General features: G+C 37.4%; 1 protein-coding gene across 1 annotated transcript in view; it reads left to right on the top strand.

Annotated features, from left to right (window-relative positions):
• Nucleotides 1-20,612, top strand: part of CCDC39 (coiled-coil domain 39 molecular ruler complex subunit) — a 63,957-nt gene that overhangs the window by 4,167 nt on the left and 39,178 nt on the right. Inside the window, exons 3-7 of the mRNA XM_005546462.5 lie at nucleotides 8,583-8,702; nucleotides 10,581-10,727; nucleotides 11,852-12,010; nucleotides 18,999-19,091; nucleotides 19,188-19,316. Of these exons, the coding sequence (XP_005546519.4) occupies nucleotides 8,583-8,702; nucleotides 10,581-10,727; nucleotides 11,852-12,010; nucleotides 18,999-19,091; nucleotides 19,188-19,316 (648 nt within the window). The remainder of the gene's footprint in view (nucleotides 1-8,582; nucleotides 8,703-10,580; nucleotides 10,728-11,851; nucleotides 12,011-18,998; nucleotides 19,092-19,187; nucleotides 19,317-20,612) is intronic.

Raw genomic sequence — 20,612 nt, 5'->3', positions numbered from 1 at the left:
ATGAGATACAGTGGTGTGATCTTGGCTCACTGCAACCTCTACCTCCTGGGTTCAAGCGATTCCCCTTCCTCAGCCTTCTGAGTAGCAGGAATTGCAGGCATGCGCCACCATGACTGGCTAATTTTTGTATTTTTAGTAGAGATGGAGTTTCACCATGTTGGCCAGGCTGCTCTTGAACTCCTGACCTCAAGTGATCACCTGCCTTGGCCTCCCAAAGTGCTGGGATTACAGGTATGAGCCACCACACTCAACCAATGAGCAGTAATATTTTGAGAGGAATTCCTTTTTTTCTGAGCCGCTGGAATCAAGAGTGGGCTTAAAATGTTCAGTAAACCAAGTTGTAAACAGATGTGTCATCCAGGCTTTTTTGTTCTATTTATAGAGCACGGGCAGAGTAGATTTAGCATAATTCTGAAGGGCCTCAGGATTTTCAGAATAGTAAATGAGCATTGGCTTCAACTTAAAGTCACTGGCTGCATTAGCCCCTAATAAAGAGTCAACCTGTCCTTTGAAGCTATGAAGCCAGGCAATGACTTCTCCTACTGAGCTATAAAAGTCATAGATGGCATCTTCTTTTAATATATGGCTGTTTCATCTATGTTTAAAATCTGTTGTTTGGTGTAGCCACCTTTATCAATGATCTTTGTTAGATCTTCTAGATAACTTACTGCAGCCTCTGCATCAGAACTTGCTATCTCACTTTGTACTTTTGTGTTGCGGAGATGGTTTCTTTCCTTAAACATCACGAACCCAGCTCTGCTAGTTTTAAACTTTTCTTCTGCCGCTTCCTCACCTTTCTCAGCCTTCATAGAATTGAAGAAAGTTAAGGGCCTTGCTCTGGATTAGGCTTTGGCTTACAGAAATAGTGGTGCATGCCTGTAATCCCCACTACTCAGGAGGCTGAGGAAGGACAATTGCTTGAACCCAGGAGGTGGAGGTTGCAGTGAACTGAGATCACACCACTGCATCTGTAAGCCGATTGTGGCTGATTTAATCTTCTATCTGGACCACTAAATCTTTTGATGCAGGGAAGGTGAACTCCAAAATTGAGGCTTAGCCCTGGAGGGTTCTTGGCTCCATTCAGGAAAGATTTCAAGGGTGAGTCAGTGGTGTTAGACAGCAACTTTTCTTGAAGTGTCAGGATGCAGCAGCAGAGGTACTGCTCCTTGTGGAGCAGGGATGCTTGAAAACAGGTGCCCAGAGTAGCAGCTCAGAGGCAGTTCTGTAGTCATATTTATACCCACTTTTAATTATACATATACTTAGGGTCAGATTATGCAGCAATTTCTAAAACAAGGGTGGTAATTTCTGAGTCATTGGGTTGTTGCCATGGAAACAATTTTTTTTTTTTTTTTTTTTTTTTTTTGAGACAGAGTCTTGCTCAGTCAGCCAGCCTAGAGTGCAGTGACACCATCTTGGCTCACTGCAACCTCCGCCTCCCAGGCTCAAGCATTCTTGTGCCTCAGCCCTGCAAGTAGCTGGGATTACAAGTGCATGCCACCACACCTAGCTAGTTTTTGTATTTTTAGTAGACATAGGGTTTTGCCATGTGGGTCAGGCTGGTCTTGAACTCCAGGCCTGAAGTGATCCGCCAGCCTTGGCCTCCCAGTATGCTGGGATTACAGATGTGAGCCACCGCGTCCAGCCCAAAGGGATGATCACTTCTGGGTATTGCCATGGCAGTGGTAAACTGACATGGGACACTGGTGAGCACGTCTTATGGAAAGCTGCTTCCCCTTCATCCCTGCTTTAGCTAGTCCTCAATTTGGTCTGGTGTCGAAGCCCTGCCTTTGAGTCTAGACCCACCTCGTATCTCACTTTCTCCATATCAGCAATAAGGCTTTTTTGCTTTCTTATCATTTATATGTTCAAGGGAGTAGCACTTTTGATTTATTTTTAGAAATTAAGTAAAGAGAAAAAAGTAAAGCAAAAAAAAAAAAAAAAGAAAAAAAAAGGCACTGTGATACTTTACAAATACAGACATGAAGTACCATCTGTGGGATCAGAGTAAATGAATACAATCAGTAGAGTCTATTTTTCCACTAGTAAAAGTGTGGACCTCTGAATATCAAAGCTTCTTAAAGTATTGGTTTAACCAATTCTTTTGATTTTTAGGACCATTTTACTTATAGGTGAGAATACTTTGATATAAAGACCTTCCTTTTCTTCTTTGTCTTGAGTTCTAGGAAATAGTCATAGAAAGTTGTTAGCTTTTGTTTAATGTCACTCATCTTCAGGAATTAATTAGACACACAGATACACACCCCTTCCACACACACCACTGTACCCAACTTAATTACATGATAATACTTGTACATGTCCTTAAAAATATTAAATAAATTACATATATATATTTTTTTTACGAGGCAGTGGTTGTCATGGGCAAAAACAAATTGTGAATGTGTATTTCCCAGAAAAGGATATTGAAAGTCTGTAGTTAGAGAGGTCTTTACTGTTTCTCTGCATTATAACATTTTTTTAACGTAGTTATGTCCCCCTGTTATGAGGAGAAATAAATCCATAAGAATGATCCATTCATTAATTCAGTGAGTATTAATCAAGAGATTACTATGTGCCAAGAACAATGATGAAAACACTGAAAAAAGTAACAGTGATTTCTGAAATATTTGGCTGTGAAGTCAGTGCCCCTTTATAAAGACTTTATATCCATCTCTTTCATTAACAGTGCTCAACAGAACAGTCAACAATCTGATACAGCCTTGTGAAGTGTACATGTTTAAAAATTTTTATAGATACTGGTCAAGATAATCATCACTAAAAAAGCATTTTGTGTAGATAAGCAAATTGTGAAACAGGACAATTAGAGGACCCCTCTGGCATTTCCCCTATGAGACTTATTTGATTATCCAAGTCATTATCTATTTCATTATCTATTGTGATAAAATGCATTTCCTCAGGAGGTAGTAAGTACCTCAGGAAGTGTAAAAGCACTGCATGTTGCTGATGTACATTTTGTAGTCAGGGCAGTCTTGGAGATTTCTTCTAATTCTGGGGTTATAGAAATGCTCTGAATCTGGTCATGTGCAAGTATATTGAGAATTAATTACGTAAAAGAAGATCTGAACAAACAGACATTTACGTATTTCTGGGTAGGAAGACAATATGATAAAAGTTTCAGTTCTTAAATTATTCTGTATATTTAAGAAAATTTCAATGAAAATGCCTAGGGCCCTTTTAAAACAAAACTTGACAAGTCAATTCCAAAGTTCATTTGGAAGTGAAAGTGTTTGATACTAGACAAAATAGTTGTGATGGTGGTGATAGTGTGTTTTGCCCTACCATACTAAAAAGCCGTGCTACTCAAAACAGTGTGGCACTTTTGTAAAGATAAATCAATGAAACACCCGGCATCTAGAAGCACATCTTTGCATGTATGAGAATTTAGTATAAAAAAGATGCATTTCCAACCAAAGGAGAGGGATATACTATTTAATAAATGGTCTATTGCTATTTGTTTTGAAAAAAGAGTTATGAATCTGCTTCCTCTCACACATGAACATACATTTCATATGTGTTACAAATTTTGCTGTAGAGTATGTATAAAAGTACTACATGAATTTATTGGAGACTTTTAAAATAATCTTCTGGGAAAGGCCTTCTTCAGTGTAGCACAAAACATAAAAATCACCAAAGAAAAGACTGACAGATATAACTACATACAAATCTAAAACTCTTGTAATTCCTATATCTGTTCTCTCTGTGGATTTTTATTGAGTGCTATTATGTTCTAGGCATTACTCTAGATTCTGAATGTAGGGTGAACAAAATGCATATGCTTCTTGCCATTAAGCTTAAGCACAAAATTTTTAAGAATGCATATGGTTCCTGTTGTCATTCATCTTATAATCTAGTGGCAAAGATAGAAAATAAACAAGCAAATAGAAACATAGTTACTAATTGTGGTAAGTTGTTTGAAGGTAATTACTAAATGTGAAAAGGTTGCCATGAGAGAAAATAACTGGGAAAAACTGTATTGAATTAAATGGGCAGGGACAGCCTCTCTAATTTTATATACAAACTGAAGAATATGAGGCCCTGAATAATAATATAGAACTAGCCATTAGGGAAGGAAAATGTTCTAGGAAGAGAGGCCAGCTTATCTGAAGACCCAAAGTCTTCAGATAAAAACCAAGACACCTTGGTTTTTTCATTTGTTTTGTTTTTTGAGACAGGGTCTCATTTTGTTGGCAGGTTGGAGTGCAGTGGCGTGATCTCAGCTCACTGCAACCTCTGCCTCCCAGGCTCAAGTGATCCCCCTACTTTACCTTCCCAAGTAGCTGGGACTACCATTGTGTGCCACCATGCCCAGCTAATTTTTTTTTTATTTTTGGTAGAGATGGGTTTTGCCATGTTGGCAAGGCTGGTCTGGAACTCCTGGTCTCAAGTGATCTGCCCGCCTTGGCCTCCCAACATGCTGGGATTACAGACGTGAGCCATTGTGCCTGGTTCAAAGGGGTAATAACTTCTGAATGTTGCCATGGCAAAGGTGAACTCACAAGGCACACTGCTGAGCATGTCTTATAGAAACCTGCCTCCACCTGTCCCTGTTTTAGCTAGTCCTCAATTTGGTCTGGTGTCTGAGTCCTGCCTTTGGAGTCTAGACCCACCTCCTACCTCACTTTCTCCATATCAGCAATAAGGCTATTTTGCTTTCTTAACATTTGTGTGTTCAAGGGAGTAGCACTTATAGTTTCCTTCAAGAACATTTCCTTTGCATTCACAACTTGGTTAATTGTTTGGTGCAGGAAGCTGAGTTTTTGGCCTATGTCAACTTTGAGACTTCATCATTTCTAGCTTTTGATTTTTATACATAGAGGCCATTGTAAGGTTATTAATTGGCCTAATTTCAATATTGTGTTTCAAGGAATAGGCCCCAAAAGAAGGAGAGAGATGAGGGAATGCCTGGTCAGTGGCTCAGTCAGAACACACACAATATTTTTTGATTAAGTTCATTGTCTTATAGAGGCATGGTTTGTGGCACCCCAAAACAATTACAATAGTAACATTGAAGATCACTGATCACTGGTCACCATAATAGATATAATAATAATGAAAAAGTTTTAAATATTGCAAGAAGTACCAGCATGTGACGTAGAGATGCAAAATAAGCACATGGTGTTGGAAAAATGATGCTGATGGACTTGCTAGACACAGGGTTGCCACAAACCTTCACTTTGTGAAAAATGTGCTATTGGAGAAGCACAATCAAGTAAAGTGCAATAAAATGAAGTATGTCTGTATTATCCCCTTATTTTGGTAGAATAGTTTCTTGTGTCTCCATAAAAGGCTGTATGAGATGTAAACACTCTGAATATTTGAATCTCTGAAAATATCTTTATTTACATTCACATTTGAAGGTAGTTTGGCTGGGTGGAAGACTCTAAGTTGAAAATAATTTTACTTCAGAATTTGGAATGTATCAATTATCTTCCAGCTGTGTTTCAGTTAGTAATCTGCTATTAGTCTGATTTCTGTTTCTTTGTAGTTTACCTTTTTTTAAAAAAACTCTGAAAGTATTTAGGGTTTTATCTTTCCATTGCATGTTTTATTTGGGAAACTATATAGATGAACTATATTTTCAAGTTCTTTGTTGCTTTTTTTGTAGCACTATGGTCTTGTTTTAGGGGGAAAATATCTTCTCCAATCTGATTGTGTGTGTGTGTGTGTGTGTGTATGTGTTCAGTTCTTGTCTTTTTTGTTCTGAATTATTTGTTTCTTCTGGGATCTTGTTTGTTTATTTTGGCATCATGCACATGATGTAAGTTTTCAATAAATATCTGGTGATTGGTACATGTCCCTTTATATTTAAGAAAGAAGCTATAAAATGTTGTTTGGGAACTCTATGGGGAAGGGCTTTTCAACTTGTGGAGAGTTAATTATGCTTTCATTCAAAAGTCAGAAGTTTGCTCTGGGGACATTATGCAATTATAAATGGCATAACTGATGAAGCAAATAAAAGTCATAAAGCTCTATGCACCAAACACAGCAGCTAATTACATGAAAGCAAGACCTATTATAAATGCAAGTAGAATTTGACAAAAGTACAGTTACAGTGAGCTATTTCATTGAGCACCTCAGAATTAGACAACTCTACTAGACAAAAATAAGGATATAAGGGATATAATACAATAAAAATAAAAACATAGAGACAGCTATCTCTTGAATAGAGAATATATACTTTAAAACATGCCCATAAAACATTAACAAGAGTAGATCATATACTATACCAAAATAAAAATCTTAATGCATTAAGTCAATGATGAAACTTGAAAGCATTATGCTAAGTGAATAAGCCAGAAACAAAAGGCCAAATATTGCATGATTGCACTTATGTGAGGTACCTAGAGTAGTCAAATTCATAGAGATGGAAAGTGGAATGGTGATTGTCAGGGGCTGAGAGGAGTGGGGAATAGGGAGTTAGTGTTTATAGAGGTTCAGGGAAGATGAAAAAGTTCTGTAGATGGATTGCTGGTGATGGTTGTATAACAGTGTGAATGTACTTAATGCCACTGAACTGTACACATAGCAGTGGTTAAAATGGAAAATTTTATGTTGTTGTATATTTTACCAAAATTAAAAAATTATAATCCCTAAAATGCTATACAAACAAACATTTTGTAGGTCACATTATTTGATAATAAGCCAATATAATTTATAATAATTTTAAAATTATTTTTTAAAATTATGTATTAAATAATTTAAAATGATCCTCCATATTAAATACTTAGGCATGTTTCTGAGAAATATTCTTCAGTGGCCCTTATATGAAAAAGAAATTGAAACGGAAAAATCACCTTTTAGAAAACAATAAAAAGAGACTGCTTCATGCCCAGATCCATGGGAAACAGCAAAAATTTTAAAGAAAACATATAGCCTTAAATGCCTTTTTAATTCAATCATTAAGACAAAAAGTAAAGAAGCTAAGAACTCAGTTTAATAATTTTTTTAAAAAAGAACAAGAAACGAGAGGGAATTAAAAGTAAAAGTTTGATGACACAAGCAAAAAAATATGTATGTAATATTAGTATAGGACATACAAATGAGTCAATTAGTATTTTTTTCTTAAATAGAAATTCTAGTATTTCCTTTCACACTGCAGTGGATTGTGTTGTGTACCCTCAGGAGATATCCCTGACTTTGGGGACTGTAGCTCCAGACCTTAAGAAAACATATTTTTATTTTGTTGAGCTTATATTCTGCTTTGAGGGATAGTATATTCTAATAATCCTGAGAATCTGTCTTACAATTTCCCAAGGATTTATTTTGTTTGTTTAACATTTACGCAGTTTTGTTTCTAGTCAGAGTTATAATTCAAAGGTAAACAAAATAAGAACAGTTTCTAGGTACATGAGAGTCAGTTGTTCTGTTCTCTTAAGCTTAGCCCAGTTCAATGGGGTTTGAAAAGGAGTTCTTGGAGAAGAAATCATGCTTGGTGCCTAGCGACTATTCAAATTTATGGTTCCTGCTCTGTGTTTTTGTTACATCTTGTTAGTATGCTCTTGTTTACTTAAGATACCTTGTGGTTTAGGCCGGGTGTGGTGGCTCATGCCTGTAATCCCAGCACATTGGGAGGCTGAGGCGGGCAGATCACCTGAGGTCAGGAGTTCAAGACCAGCCTAGCCAACATGGTGAAACACCTTCTCTACTAAAAATACCAAAAAAAAAAAAAAAAAAAAAAATTAGCCAGGTGTAGTGGTGGGCGCCTGTAATCCCAGCTACTCAGGAGGCTGAGACAGGAGAATCTCGCTTGAACCCGGGAGGCAGAGGTTGCAGTGAGCTGAGATCGCGCCACTGCACTCCAGCCTGGGTGACAAGAGCAAGACTCTATCTCAAAAAAAAAAAAAAAAAAAAAAAGATACTTGTGGTTTAATAATGGAATAGAATCTCATTTTTGCCCTATAAAAATATAGTATTGCTGTATGAAAAATGCGTTTTTGAGTAGATCTACTACTACTGCAAATCTGAGAGGTTTCTATTCCGTGTAATATGGTGCTAATTTTCCCACAGTAATCTCCAAATCACAACACTATTTTATAATATTTAAAGAATTAGTAGATTTTAGAAGTTCATGTGGACGTTTAAAGAAACAAAATGCTATGTTTTTAATGTTTGTGTCCTCCCAAAATTCATATGGTGGTCTCAGTCCTCAATGTGATGGTATTTGGAGGTGAAGCCTTTGAGAAGTAAATAGGTCATAGAGGTAGCGCCCTCATGAATGGTGCTGGTGCCCTTTTAAGAAAAGCTAAGAGGGAGATGATCTCTTTCTTGCCATGTGAAGATACAGCAAGAAGGCATCTGTCTGCAAATCAGAAAGAAGGCCATTACCAGGAACCAAATTAGTTGGCACCTTGATCTTGGACTTCCTAGTCTTCAGAACTGTGAGGAATTTCTCATGAATCAAATTAAATTTTATTTAAGCTACCTAGTCTATGATATTTTTGTTATAGCAGTCCAAATTGACTGAGACAAGTAAATGAAAATTTAATTTTCTTCGATTTTAAGTCCTTCATATGGTAAAACTTAATAGAACTTTGGTTAATCATAGTATTTATTATTTACAGTTGTCAAAACTGAAGGATGAAAGAGCAAGCTTGCAAGAAGAGTTACGTGAGTATGAAGAGCGTATTAATTCTATGACTTCTCACTTCAAAAATGTTAAGCAAGAGCTCTCAATTACACAGGTACAGTAACTGAAATTTATGTTGATTATATCATGTATAGTCATGGAATATCTCATAGTACATTTACATCTGTAATTTTTACAGCTCTAATAGGAAGGCTTAGCATAGTTAAACCACTGTGAACATAACCTTGAACATGAAAGTAAATAGAAAAAGGCTTAGGGGAACTAACTACTGGCCCATTTTTTTTTTTTTTTTTTTTGAGATGGAGTCTTGCTCTGTTGTCCAGGCTGGAATACAGTGGCATGATCTCAGCTCACTGAAACCTCTGCCTCCCGAGTTCAAGTGATTCTCATGCCTCAGCATCCTGAGTAGCTGGGATTACAGGCACCTGCCACCATACCCAGCTAATTTTTGTATTTTTAGTAGAGACGGGGTTTCACCATGTTGGCCAGGCTGGTCTCGAACTCCTGACCTCAGGTGATCTGCCCGCCTCAGCCTCCCAAAGTGCTGCTACTGCTCCGATTTTAAACAAAAAATCCATATGAAAGGAGAAATCATTATTCAAACAATCTGTATTAGACAGCAGGTTATTTGAGAAAGGTATAATGATGGTGGTGAGAAATGATGACTATAAGCAGAAACAGCTAATATATCACATAATAAAATTTCTGTCTCCTTTTAAATTTATCAGCACAACTCACTGAGGCCATTTTGAGTGGAGGCCAGTAGTCTACACATACGGCATTTTAGCATTGTTCAGGAATTGAAACTCATAGTAATAATTCTGAGATTAAAAAGTTAAATTATACTCAAGAGACTTTATTTAAGATAACTGGGGAAGACATTAGGCATCTTAGAAATGTTAACATAAATATAATAAAAATTAAAACTTCTGGTGATTAAGTAAGCTTGTTTTATAAATAATCTGTTCAAGTATAGAAACTCACTCCCTAATGATGCCCAGCAAACCAGGCAGCTCAGCAAACAGCATTGGAAAGTTTCCTAACTTCTATCTCAAACTAGTTTTTTTTAAAAGTGCATCTACTGTCTGAGAAATAGTATGCAGTTTCAAAAAATGAACAGTGCCATATTTTAAAAAGCAATTTATAATCAATATAGATAAGTAAGTATTACATGGCTTACAAGTCTTATTAGAAAGTTACAAATCTAATAAACTCAAAAACAAACTCAGAATTCTTGAATCTCAATGTGGTTGAGTAATTGATTAACTATTTGGAACAACACTTTTCCTTAAGTTATTGAACTACTGAGCTGGGGATTTGAGAGGCAGAGACTCTGTAGTTGTATCTTACTATCATCGAACTTCAAATAAATAGAGTAATAGAGATAAAAGAAGAATAAGCCTCCAACAATGGTAGCTTTAGTACTGTAAAATTAATACTAAATGATAACTTTGAAGCACTGTAAAATTAGTTAACACATACTCTTTTATTACATACAACTGAACACAAAGGTGTGATTATATGCTAATATATTCTACGGAATATTTACAACCATTGGTGTTTAAATAATTATTTAAAAATAATGTCTTAATTAGAATATTTGATCAATTCATATAAAACATCTCATTTCTCAATTGTTTTTTAATGGATATTTCTTATTTGTAGATAATAAGTTTTAAGTCTAACCAAACCTTTGGTTTTCTTTAGTTTTCCTAGATCAAAGTAGATGTGAAAACTATTGACAGTATTTTCTCCTAGCACAGTTCATTGACTTTCTTACAACTAGTGAGCAACACCAACTATATTGTAATCACAGTCTAATGTAATGTAGGTTTTAGACTAGTAGAATTAATAGTACTTAATGTAAGCAATTTATGGGAACTTTGTTTTAATCTAATGGATTATTATAAATATTTTTATTCAAAATTTCTAAAATTTTAAAAGCCTTTTTATCTTGTGTGTTATTCTGTAGTCTCTTTGCAAAGCAAGGGAGCGTGAGACTGAAAGTGAAGAACATTTTAAGGCCATTGCTCAAAGAGAATTGGGACGAGTGAAAGATGAAATTCAACGACTGGAAAATGAGATGGCTTCAATACTGGAAAAGAAAAGCGATAAAGAAGTATATGTTGAAATTTACTTAAAATTCTGTGCTACTGCTCATTCTTCCATCACCAAATGAGCATTGAATTTTTTTTTTTTTCTGTATGGGAAAGGCATATATTAGTTTTCTAGTGTTTCCTTACATATTTTTTGGACAATGAAAGGCACATAGAGCTGTGATTTGAATGAAACAATAATGGAATATTACATTTTCCCCATTATTCATTTACCAGCTACTTATTGAGACTTACTATAAGTACCATGCTTGCTGCCTGTTATAAAATACCAGGCATGGTTTATATGTAAGTGTAATATTTTTAATAGCCACGTTTTAAAAAATCACTTTTAGTTTTGAATTTCATTTAAAATGTTGACCTTTCATATTGATTTATCAGTTTTGTGACTCTAACACTGAACTACTTTAACCTATTTCTGTCTTTTCTTTTGTTTATAGTTACTTGATTTGGGAGCTCTTTCCAAATTCTGATTCTTCTCTTTACATGTGCATATACATATGGAAATACACGTACATATTTTATAATGTAATCTTTGTATATAATTACATACTTATTAATTTGTATTTGTTTATATAGTCTTCTCCGTTTTTTATGAGTCTAGATTTTTAAGTGACTAAATTTAGTACATAAATGTTTTTATCTCTTTTACTATATTTACTTCAATTGGAAGTGTTTCCAACATTCTCTATAAGAGACTTCGTAGGGGCAAACAATATGATTGGAAATGGGGCTGAAGGATATTTGTCTTGGATTTGAGTTAGCATACCAAACATATTATTTTAACTATGATTGCATATATATTTGGGGTGGCTTTGGTGGAATGATTAATGCAGTTGCTGTGAGGGAGCTACCTTAAAGCCTAAAGCCTTTTAAAGCAACCTTTGGCTCAACTACTGTTCTTGACTTTGTATGGTCATCTCTCCTCTATTTTACAATCAAAGAGTTAAGATACAAGTGTAATAGTTATATAATTGAAATATGGCATATTATAAACATCTGGAAGGCAGGGACAGGATTTCTTCTTTTTAAATTTTGCTTCATAGTATATAAAGGTATGTTTTATTTTAGTCTGTATAATAAATAATGCTTTTTAATGTCCCCTTTTCTCTCTCTCTTTGGAAATTAGAATGGCATATTTAAAGCCACTCAAAAATTGGATGGTTTGAAATGTCAAATGAACTGGGACCAGCAAGCATTGGAGGCCTGGTTAGAAGAATCAGCTCATAAAGATAGTGATGCTCTCACTCTTCAGAAGTATGCACAACAAGATGATAATAAAATCAGGGTGAGAAATTAAAAATTGTAACTGTTAAGTTTTCTCTAAATCTATAGTATGTCAACCTATTTACCTAAAGTTATACTTAACGATTTTTAAGGGAGCAATTCTGAAACTTCTAAGTCAGAGGCTTCTTGGAGAAGCTAATAAAGCCAAATGTCTTCTCTGTAGAAAAAAATGACTATATTCAAATGCCCATAAAATATTACTGACTGTTTTATAGATTCTCTGATTCCCTTTGATTATTTGAGGATCCACGGACCGCAGGTTAAGAATATCCTGATTTATAAGGATGCTCAAAAGCATTTCAGAAGAGAAAGTTTTCTACTAGAAGTATTTTAATGTATTTTAGCTATTTTGCCTAAAATGTAGTTTGAATATTACATGTAGTTTTTGCTGATTTGAGACTGTAGTGCTATTGATTATGTTATAAAAATCACTTAAAATCTACTTATATCTGGTGATACTAATAAAGCTAGTATTATAAAACATGCTATTTTCTAGTAGATTTAATACCAAATGCATTATTTTAAAACTTTCAAATAGCAAATTATAACTTGTTTTTTCTAATTTACTTTAAAAATATTAAAAGTCATTTTAGAAACAATTGAGTTTTTATGCAGCTGTGTGCAAACACATTACATTAGCTTTTTGGGATTAAAAGATAAGAAAGATAGGTATTGGGGAGCAAGATGGCCGAATAGGAACAGTTCCAGTCTCCAACTCCCAGCGCGAGCGACACAGAAGACCAGTGATTTCTGCATTTTCAACTGAGGTACTGGGTTCATCTCACTGGGGAGTGCTGGACGATCGGTGCTGGTCAGCTGCTGCAGCCCGACCAGCGAGAGCTGAAGCAGGGCGAGGCATCGCCTCACCTGGGAAGCGCAAGGGGGAAGGGAATCCCTTTTCCTAGCCAGGGGAACTGAGACACACAACACCTGGAAAATCGGGTAACTCCCACCCCAATACTGCGCTTTAAGCAAACAGGCACACCAGGAGATCATATCCCACACCTGGCCGGGAGGGTCCCACGCCCACGGAGCCTCCCTTATTGCTAGCACAGCAGTCTGCAATATCGCTGCAAGGCAGCAACGAGGCTGGGGGAGGGGCGCCCGCCATTGCTGAGGCTTAAGTAGGTAAACAAAGCTGCTGGGAAGCTCGAACTGGGTGGAGCTCACAGTAGCTCAAGGAAACCTGCCTGTCTCTGTAGACTCCACCTCTGGGGACAGGGCACAGTAAAAATAACAAAAACAGCAGAAACCTCTGCAGACGCAAACGACTCTGTCTGACAGCTTTGAAGAGAGCAGTGGATCTCCCAACACGGAGGTTGAGATCTGAGAAGGGACAGACTCCCTGCTCAAGTGGGTCCCTGACCCCTGAGTAGCCTAACTGGGAGACATCCCCCACTAGGGGCAGTCTGACACCCCACACCTCACAGGGTGGAGTACACCCCTGAGAGGAAGCTTCCAAAGCAAGAATCAGACAGGTACACTCGCTGTTCAGAAATATTCTATCTTCTGCAGCCCCTGCTGCTGATACCCAGGCAAATAGGGTCTGGAGTGGACCTCAAGCAATCTCCAGCAGACCTACAGCTGAGGGTCCTGACTGTTAGAAGGAAAACTATCAAACAGGAAGGACACCTACACCAAAACCCCATCAGTACATCACCATCATCAAAGACCAGAGGCAGATAAAACCACAAAGATGGGGAAAAAGCAGGGCAGAAAAGCTGGAAATTCAAAAAATAAGAGCGCATCTCCCCCGGCAAAGGAGTGCAGCTCATCGCCAGCAATGGATCAAAGCTGGACGAAGAATGACTTTGACGAGATGAGAGAAGAAGGCTTTAGTCCATCAAACTTCTCAGAGCTAAAGGAGGAATTACGTACCCAGCGCAAAGAAACTAAAAATCTTGAAAAAAAAGTGGAAGAATTGATGGCTAGAGTAATTAATGCAGAGAAGGTCATAAACGAAATGAAAGAGATGAAAACCATGACACGAGAAATACGTGACAAATGCACAAGCTTCAGTAACCGACTCGATCAACTGGAAGAAAGAGTATCAGCGATTGAGGATCAAATGAATGAAATGAAGCGAGAAGAGAAACCAAAAGAAAAAAGAAGAAAAAGAAATGAACAAAGCCTGCAAGAAGTATGGGATTATGTAAAAAGACCAAATCTACGTCTGATTGGGGCACCTGAAAGTGAGGGGGAAGATGAAACCAAGTTGGAAAACACTCTTCAGGATATCATCCAGGAGAACTTCCCCAACCTAGTAGGGCAGGCCAACTTTCAAATCCAGGAAATACAGAGAACGCCACAAAGATACTCCTCGAGAAGAGCAACTCCAAGACACATAATTGCCAGATTCACCAAAGTTGAAATGAAGGAAAAAATGTTAAGGGCAGCCAGAGAGAAAGGTCGGGTTACCCACAAAGGGAAGCCCATCAGACTAACAGCAGATCTCTCGGCAGAAACTCTACAAGCCAGAAGAGAGTGGGGGCCAATATTCAACATTCTTAAAGAAAAGAATTTTCAACCCAGAATTTCATATCCAGCCAAACTAAGTTTCATAAGTGAAGGAGAAATAAAATCCTTTACAGATAAGCAAATGCTTAGAGATTTTGTCACCACTAGGCCTGCCTTACAAGAGACCCTGAAGGAAGCACTCAACATGGAAAGGAACAACCGGTACCAGCCATTGCAAAAACATGCCAAAATGTAAAGACCATCGATGCTAGGAAGAAACTGCATCAACTAACGAGCAAAATAACCAGTTAATATAATGGCAGGATCAAGTTCACACATAACAATCTTAACGTTAAATGTAAATGGACTAAATGCTCCAATTAAAAGACACAGACTGGGAAACTGGATAAAGAGTCAAGACCCATCAGTCTGCTGTATTCAGGAGACCCATCTCACATGCAGAGACATACTTAGGCTCAAAATAAAGGGATGGAGGAAGATTTACCAAGCAAATGGAGAACAAAAAAAAGCAGGGGTTGCAATACTAGTCTCTGATAAAACAGACTTTAAACCATCAAAGATCAAAAGAGACAAAGAAGGTCATTACATAATGGTAAAGGGATCAATTCAACAGGAAGAGCTAACTATCCTAAATATATATGCACCCAATACAGGAGCACCCAGATTCATAAAGCAAGTCCTTAGAGACTTACAAAGAGACTTAGACTCCCATACAATAATAATGGGAGACTTCAACACTCCACTGTCAACATTAGACAGATCAACGAGACAGAACGTTAACAAGGATATCCAGGAATTGAACTCATCTCTGCAGCAAGCAGACATAATAGACATCTATAGAACTCTCCACCCCAAATCAACAGAATATACATTCTTCTCAGCACCACATCGTACTTACTCCAAAATTGACCACGTAATTGGAAGTAAAGCACTCCTCAGCAAATGTACAAGAACAGAAATTATAACAAACTGTCTCTCAGACCACAGTGCAATCAAACTAGAACTCAGGACTAAGAAACTCAATCAAAACCGCTCAACTACATGGAAACTGAACAACCTGCTCCTGAATGACTACTGGGTACATAACGAAATGAAGGCAGAAATAAAGATGTTCTTTGAAACCAATGAGAACAAAGATACAACATACCAGAATCTCTGGGACACATTTAAAGCAGTGTGTAGAGGAAAATTTATAGCACTAAATGCCCACAAGAGAAAGCAGGAAAGATCTAAAATTGACACTCTAACATCGCAATTAAAAGAACTAGAGAAGCAAGAGCAAACACATTCGAAAGCTAGCAGAAGGCAAGAAATAACTAAGAGCAGAACTGAAGGAGATAGAGACACAAAAAACCCTCCAAAACATCAATGAATCCAGGAGTTGGTTTTTTGAAAAGATCAACAAAATTGACAGACCACTAGCAAGACTAATAAAGAAGAAAAGAGAGAAGAATCAAATAGATGCAATAAAAAATGATAAAGGGGATATCACCACCGACCCCACAGAAATACAAACTACCATCAGAGAATACTATAAACACCTCTACGCAAATAAACTGGAAAATCTAGAAGAAATGGATAATTTCCTGGACACTTACACTCTTCCAAGACTAAACCAGGAAGAAGTTGAATCCCTGAATAGACCAATAGCAGGCTCTGAAATTGAGGCAATAATTAATAGCCTACCAACCAAAAAAAGTCCAGGACCAGATGGATTCACAGCTGAATTCTACCAGAGGTATAAGGAGGAGTTGGTACCATTCCTTCTGAAACTATTCCAATCAATAGAAAAAGAGGGAATCCTCCCTAACTCATTTTATGAGGCCAACATAATCCTGATACCAAAGCCTGGCAGAGACACAACAAAAAAAGAGAATTTTAGACCAATATCCCTGATGAACATCGATGCAAAAATCCTCAATAAAATACTGGCAAACCGGATTCAGCAACACATCAAAAAGCTTATCCACCATGATCAAGTGGGCTTCATCCCTGGGATGCAAGGCTGGTTCAACATTCGCAAATCAATAAACATAATCCAGCATATAAACAGAACCAAAGACAAGAACCACATGATTATCTCAATAGATGCAGAAAAGGCTTTTGACAAAATTCAACAGCCCTTCATGCTAAAAACGCTCAATAAATTCGGTATTGATGGAACGTACCTCAAAATAATAAGAGCTATTTATGACAAACCCACAGCCAATATCATACTGAATGGGCAAAAACTGGAAACATTCCCTTTGAAAACTGGCACAAGACAGGGATGCCCTCTCTCACCACTCCTATTCAACATAGTGTTGGAAGTTCTGGCTAGGGCAATTAGGCAAGAGAAAGAAATCAAGGGTATCCAGTTAGGAAAAGAAGAAGTCAAATTGTCCCTGTTTGCAGATGACATGATTGTATATTTAGAAAACCCCATTGTCTCAGCCCAAAATCTCCTTAAGCTGATAAGCAACTTCAGCAAAGTCTCAGGATACAAAATTAATGTGCAAAAATCACAAGCATTCTTATACACCAGTAACAGACAAACAGAGAGCCAAATCATGAATGAACTTCCATTCACAATTGCTTCAAAGAGAATAAAATACCTAGGAATCCAACTTACAAGGGATGTAAAGGACCTCTTCAAGGAGAACTACAAACCACTGCTCAGTGAAATAAAAGAGGACACAAACAAATGGAAGAACATACCATGCTCATGGATAGGAAGAATCAATATCGTGAAAATGGCCATACTTCCCAAGGTAATTTATAGATTCAATGCCATCCCCATCAAGCTACCAATGAGTTTCTTCACAGAATTGGAAAAAACTGCTTTAAAGTTCATATGGAACCAAAAAAGAGCCCGCATCTCCAAGACAATCCTAAGTCAAAAGAACAAAGCTGGAGGCATCACGCTACCTGACTTCAAACTATACTACAAGGCTACAGTAACCAAAACAGCATGGTACTGGTACCAAAACAGAGATATAGACCAATGGAACAGAACAGAGTCCTCAGAAATAATACCACACATCTACAGCCATCTGATCTTTGACAAACCTGAGAAAAACAAGAAATGGGGAAAGGATTCCCTATTTAATAAATGGTGCTGGGAAAATTGGCTAGCCATAAGTAGAAAGCTGAAACTGGATCGTTTCCTTACTCCTTATACGAAAATTAATTCAAGATGGATTAGAGACTTAAATGCTAGACCTAATACCATAAAAATCCTAGAGGAAAACCTAGGTAGTACCATTCAGGACATAGGCATGGAAAAAGGCTTCATGTCTAAAACACCAAAAGCAACGGTAGCAAAAGCCAAAATTGACAAATGGGATCTAATTAAACTAAAGAGCTTCTGCACAGCAAAAGAAACTACCATCAGAGTGAACAGGCAACCTACAGAATGGGAGAAAATTTTTGCAATCTACTCATCTGACAAAGGGCTAATATCCAGAACCTACAAAGAACTCAAACAAATTTACAAGAAAAAAACAAACAACCCCATCAAAAAGTGGGCAAAGGATATGAACAGACATTTCTCAAAAGAAGACATTCATACAGCCAAGAGACACATGAAAATATGCTCATCATCACTGGCCATCAGAGAAATGCAAATCGAAGCCACAATGAGATACCATCTCACACCAGTTAGAATGGCGATCATTAAAAAGTCAGGAAACAACAGGTGCTGGAGAGGATGTGGAGAAATAGGAACACTTTTACACTGTTGGTGGGATTGTAAACTAGTTCAACCATTATGGAAAACAGTATGGCGATTCCTCAAGGATCTAGAACTAGATGTACCATATGACCCAGCCATCCCATTACTGGGTATATACCCAAAGGATTATAAATTATGCTGCTATAAGGACACATGCACATGTATGTTTATTGCAGCACTGTTCACAATAGCAAAGACTTGGAATCAACCCAAATGTCCATCAGTGACAGATTGGATTAAGAAAATGTGGCACATATACACCATGGAATACTATGCAGCCATAAAAAAGGATGAGTTTGTGTCCTTTGTAGGGACATGGATGCAGCTGGAAACCATCATTCTTAGCAAACTATCACAAGAACAGAAAACCAAACACCGCATGTTCTCACTCATAGGTGGGAACTGAACAATGAGATCACTTGGACTCAGGAAGGGGAACATCCCACACCGGGGCCTATCATGGGGAGGGGGGAGGGGGGAGGGATTGCATTGGGAGTTATACCTGATGTAAATGACGAGTTGATGGGTGCTGACGAATTGATGGGTGCAGCACACCAACATGGCACAAGTATACATATGTAACAAACCTGCACGTTATGCACATGTACCCTAGAACTTAAAGTATAATAATAATAAATAAATTAAAAAAAAAAATAAGAAAGATATTATTTCACAGTTGTTTTAGATATCAAATAAATGTATATGTATAGTGTAATACTATTTAATGTTAGATACACTAATAACATTTAAATTAGTAGAATGAGAATTATAAGTATCTTTGTATATAATTACATTATAGGCACTGACTCTGCAATTAGAAAGACTAACTTTGGAATGTAATCAAAAGAGAAAGATACTTGACAATGAACTTACAGAGACTATAAGTGCACAGGTTAGTTTAAGGAAGATTTTTATTTCTTAATTTTCAAGGTGATGTTTGCAAAACCACTTAAATTTACAGAAATGTTGTTTGCTCTCTATTTGACAGTTAGAATTGGATAAAGCGGCACAAGATTTTTGTAAGATTCATAATGAAAGACAAGAACTCATTAAACAGTGGGAGAACACAATAGAACAGATGCGGAAGAGGGATGGAGACATAGATAACAGTGCTTTGGTAAAGTAGTCGTTTGGTCCTTGTAATGTTCAGCTGTATTTGTCTCTTTTGTATTTAACTCATTATTCCAAATGTAAATCACACTGTTATTTGAAAGTCAATTTTGTAGCAATATTGAGTAGTTTTGGTAAATATTTTTGAAAGCTGACTCTATATGCATTTGGAAATGTGGTGAAGATTATTTGCATGTAGTATTATAACTCCAAACACTGGATCCTGTCATCTCAGAATTGTGGAACAAGAGAGAGTCAGTAGATACTGTTGTTGCAATAAAACCAACGCCCTGACTTATACATGGCTGTCCAAGGTCCCTTGGATTTAATGTGTATGCTATTTGGCAGTAAGTTACAATAGGAAAATGAACCTCCATGAATAACCAAGGGACAAGGAGAGAGAGTCAGAAAAGAAACCTAGACTACAATTTGAAGCTGAGACACCAGTAATGACATAGAGGCTTGGAAGGGGGTAATAGTGCACTGATAACACAGACCAAGTGTTATCTCTTGTTATTTTCAGAAGTAATTTAGGATAATGTTTTTGGAAAATCATCAAGGAGTGAAATAATGGGGAGTAAAAGTGGGAAGATTTGAGAAAGAGAAGGAATTCGGAGTCAGGTGAGAAGATGCGTTAAATTCCATCTACTCCACGGAAAGGCATTTGGCAAGCAGCTCAGGCTACTGGGAGTTCAAATTTTGGTATCTGGGTGTGGTTTACTTTTGGTTGTTATATTTTCAATTTCTGTAAGTAACCAACATTTTGTCAACAAAATGGGTTATACCTCCCTAGGAGGGACAAAGGACAACCAATCTTAACTATGAGGTTCTCTTAATTCTTTTTTTTTTTTTTTTGAGACGGAGTCTTGCTCTGTCGCCCAGGCTGGAGTGCAGAGGCGCGATCTCTGCTCATTGCAAGCTCCGCCTCCCGGGTTTACACCATTCTCCTGCCTCAGCCTCCCGAGTAGCTGGGACTACAGGCGCCCGCCACCACGCCCGGCTAATTTTTTGTATTTTTCGTAGAGACGGGGTTTCACTGTGTTAGCCAAGATGATATCGATCTCCTGACCTCGTGATCTGCCTGCCTTGGCCTCCCAAAGTGCTGGGATTACAGACGTGAGCCACCGCGCCCGGCCCAGGTTCTCTTAATTCTTAATGCTGATACTACTTTTTTTTTTTTTTGAGACGGAGTTTCACTTTTGTGGCCCAGGCTGGAGTGCAATGCTGTGATCTCAGCTCACTGCAATCTCTGCCTCCCGGATTCAAGCAATTCTCCTGCCTCATCCTCCCAAGTAGCTGGGAT

This window comes from Macaca fascicularis, chromosome 2 (assembly GCF_037993035.2).
Source record: "Macaca fascicularis isolate 582-1 chromosome 2, T2T-MFA8v1.1".
Taxonomy (NCBI): domain Eukaryota; kingdom Metazoa; phylum Chordata; class Mammalia; order Primates; family Cercopithecidae; genus Macaca; species Macaca fascicularis.
This window is presented reverse-complemented; position numbering and strand designations above follow the sequence as displayed.